Source organism: Sphaeramia orbicularis, chromosome 2 (genome assembly GCF_902148855.1).
Source record: "Sphaeramia orbicularis chromosome 2, fSphaOr1.1, whole genome shotgun sequence".
Taxonomy (NCBI): Eukaryota; Metazoa; Chordata; class Actinopteri; order Kurtiformes; family Apogonidae; genus Sphaeramia; species Sphaeramia orbicularis.
Genome location: NC_043958.1, coordinates 13,013,717 through 13,029,049, shown reverse-complemented (window position 1 = coordinate 13,029,049; position 15,333 = coordinate 13,013,717). Strand labels below are relative to the sequence as shown.

The following is a 15,333-nucleotide window of genomic DNA, read 5'->3' as shown; positions in this document are numbered from 1 at the left end:
TTGAGGGTTATTATACCAAAAACAGAGAACATTTAAGAGAAAGTGACTTTTTCAGTGAAATCTCTCATAAACTGAACACAAATCCAGTGCTTCCATCCACTGTCATTGATCCAACTCCATGGGTTTTACTGGTCAATCTGTGTCGTAGAAGATGACAGTGTTTCCATGGTAACTACGGAGCCTCTGAATGTCCAAATGGGTCATATCTGATGACCATGAAAAGATGAAAAACTGTATTTTACACCAATTATTTATGTGAATTGATAGGATTAATGGATTAACAGTGATTTATCTTTTTAAATCAGTAAATGATTTTGAGCAGTGGTGGATATTTGGGTCTTTATGGGTTAACAGTAGTTCAATCAGACAATAAACTTAAAATCTAAACTGACTTAAATGTAATTGATCATATTGGTTTTAGCAATTTGCATTAAGATTAGCCAATGGCTACAAAAGAAAACTATACTGTTTGTGTAACTGCCTACTGTTATACTGGTTCTTCAAAGCTCTGACACAGTCCTGTTCTATTTCCATTTTCCTCTCCTGTGGTGCTCTAAGACTGCAAAATACTATTACACGCAAACTGTACACACCGTATTAAAAAAACATTCAGTCCATGAGTCAAATATTTTAGAGAGTAGGTCCAACATAGATGCATTTAATACATGAAAGTAAATATTGAATGTCACAGATTTGTGTGAAGATGTCACTGTGATTACAAGATGTTAAAAAGTAACTAAAATATGAAATATGTTCTACATGTTACTGTTAGAAGACTGTGGTATTGTCAGTGATTGTATTGATTACTTTACCTGTTCAGAGATACAGATATTGATACAGCCATTTTGTCCATTTTTAAGACAGGAAAACATGGATATTTTTTAAATAAGTGGCAATAATGTACATAAAAGTGTATTACTGATGTGATGTAATGCAACTCCTTGATAGTAATAATCTCTAAACTGTGACATTTGTGTTATTTTTGGTTATCAATAAAGACTTTTTTTATACATTGCCCTTGGGTATTGTATCTGATCTGAAAACAACACTTTATTACACAGTGGAGCTGAGGGGAAAATCGGAAATACCCATAGAGCTAAGGGAATATACATACTGTAACTGATAATAAAAACCTGAATACAAGCAAATTTAAAACACAAATTCTGACAAAATTACAGTATACAGCCGCGGAAAAAATTATAAGACCATCAAAAGTCATAAAAACAATGGTTATGCAATCAAGTACTAACTCCTGTGTGTGTCATGTGACTAAAACAGACAGAAAAGAAAACATGGAATGCCTAAAAGGACTGTTTTTGGCAGTACAATGTCATAGATATTGATGTAAGAACTGAAGTGATTTGGGTTATTCTTAAAAATGTATTTTATTGATTTTCCATTTTAATGAACATACGATCATAAACACAACAATATAACACTCTAAACAAAAAAACCCTTCAAACCCCTCTCCTCCCACCCTCAATAAGAGCTACGGTAAATAAAATAAAATATTGATAATATCAGTATGTGCATTACATATTGAGCATACACATTTTTCAGTGAACATTAATATCCATACAGACACATATATCCAGTGCATCATAAGTCCACAAGTTGGTCATCCTCTTCATTTCTATTTCTATTTCACAATACTAATACTCTAGCCACGGAACTACTAATAAGCTATTTTGAGGTCATAAAGAGTGATTTTGGTTATTATCAAGAAAACCATGGACAATGGCTGGATATCAGCTCTGAAATTAAACTCTTATGAGCTATTTTTGTTGTTATTATTATATTTGTCCAAACAAATGTACCTTTAGTTGTACCAGGCATTAAAATGAACAAGGAACTGAAGAAAACAAGGGGTGGTCTAATAATTTTTTTCCGTGACTGTATATGATAAGAAATTATATGATGTTGAGCTGATATTTAAGACCTGTTGGTTAGAGTAAAAACACTTTCTTTTTTTTTTTTTTTTTCAACTTCTGTCACTGGTTCATTATCAAAGTCTGACTTCTGACAGTCAATGCAGCAGAGCAAAGTAAAAGGAAATAATAATGCTAAAAATACTTAAAATAGGGTTCTAGGTTTCCTGATCTCTGAAGCTTTTGTAACATAAAACAGTGGTGTCCTAACCTCCTCTTGTCTTGTGGTAAATCACCATGGCACCATTACTGATGTCCCCTCGGAGCAGTGTTTATGGCTGAACGTAGCACAGACAGGAAATGCTCTCTCTCTTCGGCTCTTTCTGTGGCACAAACCCAGGTACGACAGGGACCATCCAGGACAAAGGCATGAGACACATCTGGAAGGACATGACAATGAATTCAATACAAAAAACTGAAGAAAATAAGAGAAGACAAGAGAAGAGAACAGAAGACAAAACAAGTGAAGAGAAGAGAAGAGAAGAGAAAACGAGGAGAAAACAAGAGAAGAGAAGAGAAGAGAAGAGAAGAGAAGAGAAGAGAAGAGAAGAGAAGAGAAGAGAAGAGAAGAGAAGAGAAGAGAAGAGAAGAGAAGAGAAGAGAAGAGAAGAGAAGAGAAGAGAAGAGAAGACTTTATTGATCCCACCATGGGGAAATTTCACAGTTGACAGCAGCAACATCCAACACACCAGTGCAAAAGAAAGACAGGTAGAAAAAAAACACAAGTGAGAGTGAAATATAAAGGAAAAGGAGAAATTTAGTATTTATACAAATATTTATGTATATAAATAGAGAACTTGAATTAAACATTCTTAAAAGTTGAAAGGTATTTACATTATTTACATTATTTACATTGCAGTTGTACATGTACATGGTGTGATATTGGGGCGGGGTTGGGGTTACTGTGAACTGTTGTATATTCTGATGGCTGTGGGGAGGAATGACCTGTGGAATCGCTCCTTCTTGCACAGGGGATGTAAGTCTGGTGCTGAAGGAGCTGCTCAGGGCCTCTACAGTGTGGTGCAGGGGGTAGGAGGGGTTTTCCATGATGGATATCAGCTTTGCCAACATCCTTCTATTCGCCACCTTCTCTCTCTGCTCTCTCTTTTTTTTTTTTTTTTTTCACTTGTCTTGTCCAGCATCATAACAGCAGAATAGTAGTCTGGCTGCCTTTTGGTGCGCACAAGTTTGCTTCGCCAATGGAAACTTCATAAAGTGTATGAGACTCCCCTTGATATTCTACTGTCTTTATTCTGAGTTTCATTGAACCACATTTCAATGCCTGACCTGACATGGAGGAACAGGGGGAGGGAGAAAAAAGGGTGAGAAAAGAAGGAAAGAGCGAAGGGGGGAGAACAAGGAAGAAGAAGGTGGCGAAGACCCTCACAAGAAAATATCAACAAAACAAACAATAACAACCATGGTGATAATTATCATGGTAACAATAACTAGAACCAGAACTGAGTAAACTGGGTAGAAAGACAGAAAAAAACAAACTAACAGATAAATAAAGAAAAAATAAAGAAAGAAAAATAAAATAAATAAGACCTACTAAATGAGTTATATAAGAAAAGAAAACATGAACAGTTGTGAGGGTGACCTGAACGATCTCCTTCGTTTTCCCGGTACTGTGAATAAAAATAACTAAAGATGTTGTGGGATATTGTTTGTACAAACTCACAGCGTGTGTGCGTGATCTCTCTGACGTTCAGGCTGCTGAGGGCAACAGAAGCCATGAAGGTGTGTGAAGTGTGGCGAGACAAGCTGAAGGGTGTGTGACGCACATTTCGCCTCGTCAGCACCAAAGCATCACTGAACAGGAACAGGCTGACGTCAGACACCTGCTCAAAGGTCCTGAAAACACACACACACACTAATGATATTTGATCTGATGCTTAGAATTCAAGACACTTTATTCAAAGTAGTGCATATAATACACTTCAGTAAATTATCATCCATCCAAGATGGTGTGTTGTTACCTGAGACAGTCTGGGATGTCTTCATCAGGACTTCTCAGCAACACCGCATCCTGAATCATTATCAGCTGCCGGTTTGCTTCATGGAGGCGCTGCTCACACACAGAGCACAGACTGAATATCAAACACCATATTTAACATGCTCTACAAGGGAGGCAAAACCTGTGTTTATTTACCGGACAGCCTTGTATCATCTGCTGGGTTTCCTCCATCAGTCTGTCCCTCTCAGAGTTACGCTTTAACTAAAACAGAACAGCGTTTATGTTTATGTTTTTTTTTCCATCGGCAATACAAAGCCACGCAGAGCTAAAAAGACTGAAATTAACTGTGTGATTAAAATCTACACGTTTCTTGCAGGCTACGCTCTTTTGTGAACATTCTATTCCACTGGTCTACATTCTTTTAGGAATGATCTGCCTCAGAGATTAAATGTGCTAAAATCTTACATACTGTAATGAGATGAATTGGAAAACAAATGACAAAAGGGCGAAGACAAGGAAAGGTGAATCATTAAACATCTGATCAAAAAAAAAATAATTAAGGTAATTACTTATATTTTCAGAAAAATTTATTTTGAAATGAGAAAAATTTTATATTTACTTTTGTTGTCCATCTGTGACACTGCCATTTGTCAAAACTCTTGCTATTTAGGTATGATCAAATATTTTTTCCTCTAACCATTTATGAGGCTGTAAAATAGAGGGTTTAAGGTATACACTGAATACATTTTAGGATGAAAATGTCATAGGAACTTTGAAATTCTTGCAAAAAATAGTAATTAATTTTTTTGTCCATCGCAGTAGTTTTTGATATTTTTCATTTTAAAATATTTGAGACAAAATTTTGCCCTTTGAGTATGTTTAAGATGGCATTTAGACCTTTCCAATTATGTGTAATATTTGTCTTAAACTTGTCTGGTTCAAAAGTTATGAATCAGAAAGTAGTGGGCTGTCCATCTGTGACACCCTTGACCTCGCCCAAAAGTACAGTTTAGCTGATGTTTTCAATGTACATGATAAAGTGTTATTACACATATATGTTGGCTTATGTACATTTATACAATAGATTTATAAATATCTCACTAGAAAGAACCTGTAATGTTAATGTACTGTAATGTGCAGACAGTGTTTTGAAGTAGATCTGGTAGCTCTGAGACAAAGATTCCTTTTGGATAAAACCCATTCTCACATTATTTGTCACAGCTGTGTATCAGAAACAAGAGCCAACCAACATTTTTTGGCAGAATTCTCTTGATTAGTGAATTACACTCGGTAAAATTTCTATTCTGGAGGCATTTTACTTGTAGACTAGTGTTACAGATAAAGTGGAAAAACACAGGGGGTGGGAGAGTGTGCTGGAATTGAACTTAGGTCTATATGGTTCATACTCTACCAGGTGAGGCTGAAGATATTAACACAGACTTGTCTGACTTTTCAAGACGCGATAATGTGATTTTCAAAACAGAAACACACTCCTGGCTAAAGTCTCTGGTACCTTTTGTATGAAGTCTCTGTACCGTAGCAGCGTGTTGAGAGCTGATGAGACCTCTGTGTGATCGGGATGACTCGGATGTGTGTGTACAGACAGCACTTGGAGCAGAGCGACGTACTCCTCCATCCGCCACACTGGACACAGGAGCAGCTCCTGTAGGCTTCACAACACATACACCCCCATGTAAACAGTTCCATTCCCTCACGGATGGACAAGGTTTTACTCTGAAAAGTGCCTGTGTTTTTACAATTCAACTTTTTATTTGATTTTGCAATGGAGAATTTATGTGTTTTAGATTTACATGCACATATAACATTTTACAATCTATCTGTGCAATTGTTTTTCTATGTATATGTCCAGTGTCTTCACTTCTTGACCCCCTCCCCATTTTTTTTTTAAACAAAACATTAACCCTTTATCGGGCAAGTGACTATTTTTGGTAATTTCTGCATGTATTACAAGACAGTGACAGTGAGGATCCAATGTGGTCTACAGGGTCTGTAAGGTCCACCTCTGCATGAACAGTGAGTGTAACTGCTTTGTTACGTACCATGAAGTAATGGTACTAATGTAAGGAATGATGTTCAAAGGGATAATATGGATGTTGACAGGTGTCTGGATCAGCACTTATGTTGTTCTAATGTTCTAAAATACATGTTCCCAGCACCTTGCACGTGTTTTTCTTGTATTTTTTATACATACTTCTTGTACTTTATTTTATTTTTTGCCACCTATGGGTAAGGAACCAAATATGGTAGCTTCATTAGCCTTGATTTTCTACATAACAATAACATATTTTTTTTTATTTTACAAGAAAGTGATAAAGTCTAATGTCCTCCAATAATAACACACTAAGATTGACATTTTGAATTTCAGAGTATTTCTACGAGTGCCCTATAAAGAGTTAATAAAAATGAATCAAACAAACAACAATAATATAGTAGCTAACCAACCGTGGGTGTCACAATTTGTTCCTTTTGAGTGTTCATAAAGTCCATTCATGGTTTCCAGCATTCCTCAAATCTGTCATGTTCTCGTCTCAAAGCAAATGTGAGTTTCTCCATCAGGGAAATTTCTTTAACAAGCTCTATCCAATCTTCTAATGTGGGTAGTTTGTCAGAAAAGTGTCTGTGTTTTTGTGTGGACATACCTCAGCATGTGTGTTGCGAGAGTTCTGTCTGTTCTCTTGAGGAAAGCTCGGAATGAAGGCTTATTCTCTCTGCACTGAAACACACACACAAAAAATGAACATAAATGAAAGTATTTGTGTCATGTACCATAAAACAAGGCTGCTTGTATTGATATAATGTGGCTATATTATACACGTAGAAATCCCAATTTACCACCTTTACACAAAATCAGTGCAGAGAGAGAAAAATGTTTGACGGGGTTTCGGCAAGTTTCAACATGTTAAATTTAACACTTTTTAAAGGGTTTTTCCACAAGCTGTTGCACTGGGGCCAGACTCTGTAATGGCTATGGAAAATACAGATACAGATACACATAGACAGAAAAATGACAACATTAGAATTCATTTAAAGTCTAGTTCAGAACAAAGATTCAAGGTGAAATAACTTAAAAACTGTTAAAGTGCAGGTCTGCAGTGTTCTGAAAACCTCACATTTCACCTCAGTGCAACAATATGAGACTGAGTAGCAATGACACTTTGTATTTCAATCATAACTGCAGGATCTACAGAAACAAACTGACTTGCGTTACCTTGTCAATGGTGTGGACGGCAGTGGAGTAGTTGTTGAAGTAGTTGGTGTAAACTCTAAATTTTGAGCTGAATTTTACAAACACATCTCCCACACACTGCTCTGCACCCCACTGCTGCAGCCTAGCATGTAAATCCACCTGAAACAACCTGCAACACAAAACACACGCTCTGTTTCATACAACACAATACAACTGAGACTGAAAACACAACAACATAACATATCAAAGTGCTTAAATGTTCATGAATCAGCCCTTCTTAACATCACTTTGTATGCACATATTTGGATTTCTTCATAGTATATACATCTGTGTACCTGTTGAGCGCCAGTATTTGTGACACAGGACTGAGGATAATGAGGATGTCCGCAAGGCTCAGAATGGCTCTGTTGGAGTTTAAAGCTTCTGTCAGAGGCTCCTGGTACACCTTAAGCACAGAGAGGGCACAAGCAGATAGTTAGACTTCTCTTCTTGTTTAATGTAAATGGATAGACTCACTACTTTCTGAACTGGCCATTATCCTAATCACAAACTATATATCCACCCAAAAATGAACGCAGGGTATAATGCACTTATTTTTTGAGGTTGGAGTTTGCTAACCGGCTGATTTTAAGACAAATGGGAGCGAAATGCTGCAGCCAAGAAAATGCTGGCATTGAGATGGCAGCTGTCTCACACTTTATCAGGACAACAATGGATCAGTTATTTTCTAGATACAGTTATGATGGATCCAGGTTGGGTTGGGGGGGGGGGTGTTATACTTTGTGTGTCACAAAATCTTGTATCATAAAATGTGAATTTCTTTCCTTTTTTTGTATTGTACTTTTGGACATGCACAATGAAAATAAATTAAAAAATTGATCCAAAAAAATAAAAAATAAAAATGGGAGCTAAACCATCCTTCCCAATATTTGAAGGGCTCACAACATTTCGTGAATTAGACAAGTTTCACTATGAAATTGTGATCGACCTTTCTTTTCTATTGAATGTTTTACGAAGCTAGATATGTCCATGCTGTTCTCTCTGAATATTTGAAAAAAAAAAAAAAGAATTAACTTTAATCCCCAAGAAAGTGGGACTGAGACAACTAGAAACGTATTCGCCTCACTGTACCTTGTTTGATGGAGAATGTGTTTTTAAACATGTACACTGTGAGGAACAGATTAATGTGACTGGATGGTGTTGTGTCTCTTATGCTTCAATCAAAACAAAACAAAAAAAAAACATTTTAGAGTAAAATATTGGAAATTGTGATTTACATGCAGGGGTTTCTGACACAGGACAATTTTCAGTGTTGAAAGAGTCAAAAATGCAGCGATACCTTTTGCACAGCACTCAGCCTGCCCAGATAAAGACACTCGCTGTGGTGCAGCTCTCTGACCACTGCACCTCTCCAGTCCAACACAGTCTAAAAAGAGAATGAAAAACATGGAGAGGCACTGAAATGTGAAGTGTGCTCTGTAAACCTTTTCTCACATTCAAAGCACACACACCTGCGGTAGCTCAAACGTCAGGTTGAAGCAACTCTGAGAGCTCTGGTGTGTCAGAGGGAAATCATCTGCTCCTTTGTTCCTCTCTATCCCCTCCCCTTTACTCTCTCCTCCCTCCTTTATTTCACTCCATCTTGTCAGGAAGACAGTGAGGAACTCCAAAGGCCTGGTCTGAAGATGTGAGAGCAAAAATAAAAATACAAGTAAACATATGATATGATAAATAATCAGTTGTTTTTGTTGACTGGATATTAGTCATCCTAACCTCTTCCTGTCTGGAGAGAACAGTGAGTCCTTCAGTCAGAGCTTCAGCTAAGTCTTTGGACACACAAAGAGCCTCAAGGCGCAGTTTCTCCCACAGAAAATTACCTATAAAACATAAACAGATTCTTCAGGAAGTTATAGGACGGAGGGCGCAGGTATGTGTTTGAACCTGCCGTTAGTCTAGGTATGTGTGTGTGAAACGTACCCAGAAACCGGCCCCTGGCCTCAAGGCTGACCCGCTGTACTTGTGGGCCCAGGGAGCCCCTCAGCTCCTTCAGAGCCTCCTCCATCCACTGAGCCTGTGTGCACCAGCCCTGAAGGACACACTCATGCAAATACTGCAATGCTGGAGACGAGTGCAGCCCGCTAAAATGCTGGTTTGAGAGGTTGGTACACACACTCATGTCAGACCACTCACCCAGGACTGGAGATGAGGAGGGAATAAAAAAACAGAGATGTTTTGTGGCTTTAGTGGGGCTCCAGACAAACATTTTTATGTCTTGGGGTTCGGGTTGGATTATGGATGACTCACTGTTCTGAAAACTTCCGGTGGCAAGACCATTGGAGCCCGAACCTCTAAACCAGTAAGAGCAGACAGAGTCTTGATGAGAGCCAGTCCTGAAGCTGTGGGAGAAAACACAGACACTCAAACAGTGAGAGGAATACAGAGTACGGTGTGTGTGTGTGTGTGTGTGTGTGTGTCCTGACATCTCTGTCTACACACCAGATGCAGCTAGTGGGGAGAAAGATGTCAATCCCTCCTCCTTCTTCAGTCGTGCCAACTGGACACAGACTTTTTCCAGAATTCTCTGTGGTCAGGGGCCAGCAGAGTCCTCTCTGATAGGTTACTGCCTGGAGGATCAACGGTTAAACCACCCACAATATGTCATTCCATCACTAAGGGTCTCAGTCAAAACAAGAATAAAAGATGTAATAACAGATGAAGTGGGAGTCAAAACCACTATTGATGAAAATCTCAAGAGTAAATCATATTTATAGACATAATAAAAAAGTGAAAATTTTATTGATATGACATTTTCACATTATGATTGTATATTATAAAATACTTGTAACATTAAATGTTTATGTTGGTAGAGAAGATATGAAAGCATTATGAGGTAAAGAAAAGTGTGTTAGACATTTTAGTGTCAATTGTTAGATATTATACTTTTTACAATAGCACGATGAGGACAGTATGTCCAAAAAACTAAAAAAAAAACAACAACAAGTGATAAGCTCTTAAAATGTATTAAATAAACCCAATGCATGCCTTTAGCACATTCACAGTATCCCATGAGACAAAATTTTAACCCAAGCTGAACTCAATCAAACCCTGGCAGTGTTTGCACACATTAAGATATACAGGACTCACTGTGAAGAAGATGGATTTCTTCTGTTCCACCTGGAGCGAGCACACCCAGTCTCTGAGCTCTCTGCCCAGATATGGCCCTCTCCACCTGGGTCAGGAGACCTGAGACAGTCTGTCTGTTGATCATACAGAACCCAATCACTCCCCCCTTCATGCACTCAGTACCTACCTGCAGAAAGACAAGATGTAGCAGAAAATTCAACACTTTTTCAAGATTAAACAAAATGCTTTGAGCTGACTGGCATGAATATGATTTTCCTCTTACCTCATAGGCAGGAATTCTGTTGGAGATCAGCAATACCAGAGTAGGATGGGTGTGATGGATGACAGAGGATGTTTGTAGTGGTGCAGGTCGACAGGTGAAGGGTGACAGTGCCCTGCTGGCTCTACTCAGTTTTTCACCAGTTGAAGAGAATAAATGTAAATAAACAATAAGGAATATTTTCAGAGCCTCTCCAACACATTCACTGAGACTACGAAACAGTATGAACTCATCTATCAGTATTAGTCTATCAGCACCTCCTATCTGTCTGAGGAAAAGACTGATTTATTTCAGTAGTTTAATATTCAAGTACTCTGTAATTACTGGGTATTTGATGTACTATGGAACACACGTCCATGACATAAACATCACTCACCTGACTGGACTGGAGGCCTGAGTTCTCTCCAAAGTTTGGCTTGTACTTGTGGACAGGCTCTGTTCCAAGTTCTGGTCCAGGCTCTGAGACGCAACAGTTCTTGGGGGCCACGAGAGAGATGGACTTGAGCTGAACGTTATCCCAGAGCTGAACATCCCTGACCTGTTGGACCCACCTTTAGCTCCCTCTGGCTTTGAGTAGCAGCCCCAGGCTCTTCTGGTTCTCAAAGACTGTCCTGCAGGAACAAAGTTAAGACAGTTGCGGAAAAAATTATTAGACCATCAAAAGTCATCAAAAACAATGTTTATGCAATCAAGTACTAACTCCTGTGTGTATCATGTGACTAGAAAAGACAGAAAAGAAACCATGGAATGCCGAAAAGCACTGTTTTTGGCAGTACAACGCCATAGTTATTGATGTAAGAACTGAAGTGACTTTGGCTATTATCAAGAAAACCATGGAAAATGGATAGATATCAGCTCTGAAATTAAACCCTTATGAGCTATTTTTTGCTGTTATCATCATATTTGTCCAAACACATGTACCTTTAGTTGTACCAGGCATTAAAATGAACAAGAAATTGAAGAAAACAAGGGGTGGTCTAATAATTTATTCTGCGACTGTAAGTTCTCCAAAAATATTCTCCAAATACATTGTCAGTTTTTTTCCTGTTTGCTACAATTGCACTTCACCCAGTTTTTCTTGCACTTGAGAATGTTTTGCTTATTGTCCTTTACTACTGATGCTTGATTTGAACCTCTCTTTTGTATGTTTGTATGTCTGCTTGGATAAAAGTGTCTGCTAAATGTAATGTGATGTTTCACCTTAAATTAGAGAAGTAGGGGAAACATAAGACATCATCCACACTGTGCATCCTTTGATTAGTGATTTATTTGAACCTACTCACTCTTCTCCTGTTGAAGTTTGTCCCTAATCATCTGCCTTATCCTCCTCTCCTTTTGTCTCTCTTCCTCTTCTTCTGTGATTCCACTGGTTCGCTGGTTGAGGGTCCCATAACGCTCGGCTGCCTCTCGTGGAGTGAACCGGTCCAGTGTGGAGACGCAGGACACATAGTGGCTCTTCCACGCTCCGAACTCTTTCTCCCTGGGGGTGTAGGGAAGAAACCAACCTCTGCGGATGCACCGGTCTGCCCACAGACAGTCCTAAGAGAGGGAAAAAGAAGAGGGTTTGCACTTATGCACTTGTATGAAAGGGCATGAACCATCCTTCTCTCAATGTGTTAAAACACCCATTAATGGCCCAAATATTCTTGTTATATTCTCACCTGTTCTGCCAGGACCCTCCAGTTCCAGCAGACTTGGGCAGCAGAACAGAGGTCGATAGGGGAAAGGAATGACAACACATATAGGGAAAGGAACCTTGGAAGCACCACAGTGAAGTCCACTTGAGTGACAGGAACCGTCTCAATGAGCACATCTCTGCAGTATCTGTATAGATAACAGTATTTTAGAAAACACTTAATAAGGTTTAATCTGGCAGCATTTGATAGATTATCGTACAGACTGTTAAATAGAGTAGATCAGGGCTGTTCTATCCTGTTCCTCGAGGGCCGATATCCTGCATGTTTTAGATGTATCCTTCTTCCAACACACCTGATTCAAATGATAAGCCTATGATCAAGCTCTGCAGAAGCCTGATAACGACCGTCAGGTGGACTGGAAGAGGGAAACATCTAAAACCTGCAGGATACCGGCCCTCGAGGACCAGGATTGGACACCCCTGGAGTGGATGATTACAATGACAAAGGAGCCTGCTACTTTTCCTACACAGGTCCATGACATATCCAGTTCAAGAATTGACTCCATGATCAGTAATGACTGCTGTAACCGTGTATATGTGTATATTGTTGGCATTGTCTTTATTGTTTTATGTTTTGTTTTGTTTCAGATTGTCCACATGTCTTTAGTGTACTTGCAGATAACTGGCTTAAAGTGTGGAACTGTATATTTTGTAATAGAGCTGCACAATATATCATTTGAGCATCGTCATTGTGATGTACGTGCGCGCAATAGTCACATTGCAGGTCCTGCAATGTAAGAGGTAAATGAACTCAACATTTTCTCATCTAATTTCATGGGTACGTAACACACACTGCACGGAGCAATCCACCAATCACAGTCATTCTTAATCAGTTTGCCGAAGCAGACCATGCCTCTGCACATGGAGTGACTCACTGGTAACAACATTGAAAAATGAACAATGGACAAGAGAAAATCACTGAAAATGAAGTCTTGGTGCCAAAAAGAAAAGCAACATCAGTTTTCTGGAATTATTTTGGCTACAAGAAGGATGATATTGAAACATGTTCTGTGTCGATAGTGCCTTACACCTGCTGACACAACGAGACGAAACACAACTCATTTGTTTGACCATTTACGTCAGCACCACACAGCTATCATATCCTCCTGAGTATTTTCTCATATCGCAATATATATTGCAGGGTCAAAAAAAAATTGCAATATCAGTTTTTTTTCCAATATTGTGCAGCCCTGTTTTGTATGGCCTATTTTTTTTTCTTTAAAAAAAAGTTAAAGTTTAAATCATAAAAAACAAGAAAACACGTAGTAAGATGGCAAATCAGCAACTGTCATTTCAAGCTGAGATAATGATAATGGCAACATATCCCTAATTAAAGATGTTTAGCATTGAAAGGTTTACACAGATTTTCTTACTTGAGCTGTGACCTGGTGCAGTGTGTGAGCAGACAGTGAAGCAGATGTTTCCTCTGCCCATCAGTCCACAAATCAAACCAGTGGAGCACAAGACGGACCCTCTCCTCAAATAACTGGATAAGAAAAAATAAATACTTGAAAGTGACTCAATGCATTACATTCTGTCTGCTTCTAAAAATACACACTATGGACAAATTAGGAACAATAAACAATGGGATGAAGATTAGAAAGTGTGGAAAAATATGGTTGTATTGAATTTATGGAGCAAGATTTGGGTGGTGGAGAGCATGGTTGCATATGGACATTTAGAAAACAACTTAAGACTTTAATACTATGCTTGGATACCTCATAATTAACAAACCACTAACTTTTTAGAAGGGTCACAATTTTCCAAAAGCTAAATGTGATATTACAGAAAGCCTACTGTGACCTGTACTTTAGTTCATATCAACATTCATGTTGTTTAATATTATGTAACTGACTTTGATCACCTATTTCTATTGTGATAATAATGATTGCAGTATTTTTCAGGGTTAGGGTTTTCAGGGTTGAATTTATTCTGTGTTTTCATAAACATCTAAATTAAATATAGGAAATTAAATATAGAACAATACATGACTTACAGTGAAAAATGCAAAATACAGAGAATAATATTATAATACACTGGGAAAAAAAATCTAAATCATACCAAGTGTATTTTTCTCATTTCTAGTCAAAATATCTCCTCATACTTGAAATAAGACACAATGACCTAAAGAGTAACTTTTCAGTGAGATATAAGAACTTATTTTTAGACAATAGATCTGGAGAATCTTATTTCAAGAAATCTTACCAAGATAATTTTCACATGTTCCATTGGTAGATTTTTTTTCACTTGAATTAAGCATAAAAAATCTTGAATTAAGTGTTGCAGTGTAAATGGTGATAAATCATTCAAGAAAGGTTAAATTGACAGAAAAAATAATTTGGGAACGGGCAAAAAAGTAGCCCTGGGTCTCTATGGGTTAAATGTTGGAAAATACCTGATTTTTAGTTGAAAAAAAATCCCCATAAAATACAGAAGATATTACAATACATGGTGATAAACTACTTAAGGATGGTTAAAAATAGAAAAAAAAAAAAAAAAAATCATATGGTAAATGCCACAGTTGTCACACTGGGTCCTTATGGGTTAATAAAGTGAACACTACTGAAAAAAACAGTAGAATCCATCTTTAAATCGGATCTAGGTTTAGATCTAAGTATTAATCCTCCTCCACTGCAGGTAAAACTCATTATCACCAGAACAGAAATGGTTCGTGCAATGCAAAAGCGGTCCATTCATTTGGCCAGCCTGCCATCTAGTGGTTGTTGTTGAGTAGTGGTTCTTCACCCACCCGTCCAGCTCCGGACTGACCTGCAGGTTGCTGGTCTTGTCGTGCAGGGGAGTCCAGGCGCTGAACAGGGTTTCTGAGCGCGCGCTGTGGGTTCGCGGTGTTTCATAATCTGTTCCACGGAGCTGCCAACGCTTCACCGAGTGAGGGGCTGATCTCAGACTCGTGTCCATGGAGAAGTCGCTCCCAGACTTCAGCTACAGCCGAAATCAGTGAAATGCAATTCAGCTCAGTATCCGAAGCTCAGTATCCGGCTGCTGTCGCGCGGCGCCGCTAAGTTACCATAGCAACGCATCAACAAAAGGATGAGCACATTCCTGCACACAACCCGCCCCATCCCTCCTGCACATTTATAATTAACAGCACACTTAGGGTTAGACACCTACAGGCAGACA

The 15,333-nt window shown here is 38.5% G+C and overlaps 2 protein-coding genes across 3 annotated transcripts in view; one reads left to right on the top strand and one right to left on the bottom strand.

Moving 5' to 3' along the window:
- The window catches only part of filip1l (filamin A interacting protein 1-like), a 77,894-nt gene extending 77,292 nt beyond the window's left edge, over positions 1 to 602 (top strand). For both annotated transcript variants that reach the window (XM_030158427.1, XM_030158424.1), the window contains exon 7: positions 348 to 602. The gene's annotated coding sequence lies outside the window, so the exon portion shown is untranslated. The remainder of the gene's footprint in view (positions 1 to 347) is intronic.
- Positions 603 to 1,931: 1,329 nt separating this feature from the next.
- Positions 1,932 to 15,160, bottom strand: ect2l (epithelial cell transforming 2 like). The gene is given in 24 exon segments (XM_030159276.1): positions 1,932 to 2,308; positions 3,610 to 3,782; positions 3,908 to 3,996; positions 4,081 to 4,146; positions 5,399 to 5,555; positions 6,546 to 6,619; positions 7,115 to 7,262; positions 7,429 to 7,538; positions 8,433 to 8,519; positions 8,605 to 8,772; positions 8,867 to 8,970; positions 9,071 to 9,289; positions 9,398 to 9,427; positions 9,430 to 9,489; positions 9,590 to 9,610; positions 9,612 to 9,657; positions 9,659 to 9,717; positions 10,238 to 10,403; positions 10,500 to 10,515; positions 10,873 to 11,107; positions 11,780 to 12,035; positions 12,158 to 12,320; positions 13,566 to 13,678; positions 14,962 to 15,160. Coding segments are annotated over 24 exon segments (2,844 nt in total). The 5' UTR covers positions 15,112 to 15,160; the 3' UTR covers positions 1,932 to 2,174.
- Positions 15,161 to 15,333: the final 173 nt, after the last annotated feature.